The sequence below is a fragment of the Dreissena polymorpha genome, chromosome 3, assembly GCF_020536995.1.
Source record: "Dreissena polymorpha isolate Duluth1 chromosome 3, UMN_Dpol_1.0, whole genome shotgun sequence".
Classification (NCBI taxonomy): domain Eukaryota; kingdom Metazoa; phylum Mollusca; class Bivalvia; order Myida; family Dreissenidae; genus Dreissena; species Dreissena polymorpha.
Genome location: NC_068357.1, coordinates 56,854,190 through 56,857,139, shown reverse-complemented (window position 1 = coordinate 56,857,139; position 2,950 = coordinate 56,854,190). Strand labels below are relative to the sequence as shown.

The following is a 2,950-nucleotide window of genomic DNA, read 5'->3' as shown; positions in this document are numbered from 1 at the left end:
ATGGAATAGGATCGATAAATATAACCTCGGTAATAGAACCATTTTACCGTTCAAATAAAACAGAAAATGTTACATGAATGACAATTTATTATTAGTGTACACACTGTAAAACGTGCGTCGACATGATATCGAGCGTTGCAAAACATCGTGGATACCCGATGCAAAACTCCTGATTGCAACTTTATTCAATCTAACCTTATCAGAATGGTTTGTGTACATTCATAAATGCCGGATTATTACAACTCGTTGGACGTTATCTTAAACATCCAAATCAGACAGTATTGGGATACATAACAGCATATGGCATATTGAAAATGATAGATATCACGGCGTTAATGTTAATGGTCATGTTATGTAGTTTACGCAATAGAGTTTTGTTATATTTAAAGGAAAGCAATAGACGCTAAACGTGAGACCTCCATAGTCAAACAAATGATTCTCATACAGTTTGAAAATAATGGTAATTCGCCTACCGAGTATTGCAAAGGTCTCTATGATGCACACATTATCAAATGGCTCTGTACAGTTCTTTTTAACACCCGGGTTTCCTTTTCCGCTCATGGCTTTCTTAAACGTGTTGTAGTCTTCACATTCGTTGTGGCCGCCGGTGGCAAAGCACGAGTAACAGCGTAGACCGCCGGTGGAGTTGTTTGCTGAGACATCTTGCCATACTACCGCTAGAGTGTACAAATTCATCGGATACACAAACAATTAATTGAAATTCAGTGTTAACACAAACTATATTTTACGAAACATTTAGCCAAAAAATGTATTTCATACAGCACTCTATAGTATAGCATTCCAGCCGTACAGCACTAATCAAAATGGCTTTTGAGGAATATTATTTGTTTTATAATATTTATATTTTATTTTTCAAAATTCACTTATTTATAATGTTTACAAAATGGTTTTAAAACATTTTACATTTACATAGGTAAACAGGTTTTGCTAAACATCAGACTGGATTAATAACTAGTAAACAATCAAATATACTTACACACAAAAAGAAGCATACATAAACATCCAAATTTGTTCTCCATAATGTTACGTGGTATGGCGTAGTTTGACTACGATAACCAAATATGTTGATGGGATATCTGAGTGAACTGTTCAATGGGGTTCTTATCACATCGTTATCGGCGTATTTTTGTTAATGTAGGTCATTATTATTGTGCAATTTGATATGCGTTACATGGATTGCAAATACACATTTTACATTTTCAGATAAGTTCTTTATGCAAGAAAGTAGGCGTTGTTCTTTAATAAAAAAATTAAAACCTCTAGACTGGTACCACATACACATGTACAATAATAAATTTTACCAATGTCAAATAAAATTTATTTATTGTGTTAAGTATGTATAGCTTTTGGGTTTAGATTATTATGAAAGTTAATCTGAAGTAATGTTATCAACGAAATGAAACATAATTTGTGGCTTGACAATGTTTATTTTAAGTAAAAATCATAAAGTTTGGTGCTTTTAACCCAATTATGCCTAGCGTCTAGAAAAAAAGGCATTGGCAAACAGTGTAGACCCAGATGAGACGCCGCATGATGCGGCGTCTCATCAGTGTCTGCGCTGTTTGCTTAAAGGAATTTCTGTAAGTAATATTCTAAATATAGAAATAAATATACTAGACATCCATAATTTTGGAAATAAATTGATCCAATTCAGAAGGATGGGAGTGTCCATTAGGCATACATGGGTTAATGCAATAACGTTTTCGAACGCATGGATGCCTGCAAATATGAAACAAGTTATGTTTACAACAATATTATTGCTAACTTGATTGAATATGAAACAAAACGCATAAAACCTGATTTAGCTCCCTACACACAGCGCCGATCATATATGAAATGATTTATATGTTGTTCTGACGGGGTTTTCTCATTGACGTTTAAGGCACGAATTAAACAAATACTAAAATTAGAGTATTGAACCAATATATTAAATACTCTTATGTGCACATCATGTAAAATGCTAAATTTTATTTTTAATAGCATATTTTGACTGTTGGAAAAAAACCCATACATATTCGCTAATGAGTTTGCTAAATACCAGAAAAACTAACGCCTGTGCTTAGGTTAATCTACGGTAAAACACCGTATGCTAAATCCGACAGTGGTTATCGCCTTATTTAAAGAAACGACACCAATGTTATATACATGTATACATGCGTTAAGTGAACAAATACATTCCAAATGTTGGAACTGTTTTGAAGCTATAAATTATGGTCCTTTTTAAAGCTTCATAATTTACAAATATAACTGTCAAATCCTTTAAATTCGTTTCCAGGCTATTCCCATGTTCTTCTTTAAAGATATCTATTCGAAGACCTTGATTTAAATGAAAAATTCGAGGGTCTTTTTTGTTTAATAATAAGCCTTTGCCATTTCAGAGGCAAGTCTATTGTCGTTTTACTTAATCGTAATCGTTGACACAATAAAATAGGATCGATTTAAATAGTAGAAACAACCAACTTTTTTAACGCCGTGTATGCTTCATGTTGTTTGTGAGCCAAGCGAGTCTTCATAGATTCGTGTGACTTGATTGAACACGTGGTTATTTCGCATCCGTACGCATCTGCTAGTAGGCGATTTCTTGTTGTCATAGTCGCGCATTCAGATCTTAGCAATGGCAAATTGCATCGTTAGGCATATTTAACTATGGAATCTATAAAATAAAAATCAACTAAAAATGCTGTTTCTAAATATAAAATGAGAGTGGTTTTTATATAAAGACTTAAATGATTGATGTGAAAGGCATCTAGCCTAAATGCCTACGGTATGAACCTGACTGATTATTGAACAAATCTGGATACTGTTTAAACCAGAAGATATTACAACTGAAACTCATAAGTTTTATTGTGATTAAACATTTTACTTTAATTCAGATTTAATTAACTTTGAGTCTCAAGGATAAAATGTTTGCCAAAAAGTCAGACTTCGT

At 32.9% G+C, this 2,950-nt stretch overlaps 1 protein-coding gene across 1 annotated transcript in view; it reads right to left on the bottom strand.

Annotated features, from left to right (window-relative positions):
* LOC127874276 (uncharacterized) overlaps positions 1–1,161 on the bottom strand; it is a 3,820-nt gene extending 2,659 nt beyond the window's left edge. Inside the window, exons 1-2 of the mRNA XM_052418514.1 lie at positions 998–1,161; positions 474–677 (exon numbers count right to left, since the gene is read on the bottom strand). Coding sequence (XP_052274474.1) covers positions 474–677; positions 998–1,040 — 247 coding nt within the window. The 5' untranslated portion in view covers positions 1,041–1,161. The remainder of the gene's footprint in view (positions 1–473; positions 678–997) is intronic.
* Positions 1,162–2,950: the final 1,789 nt, after the last annotated feature.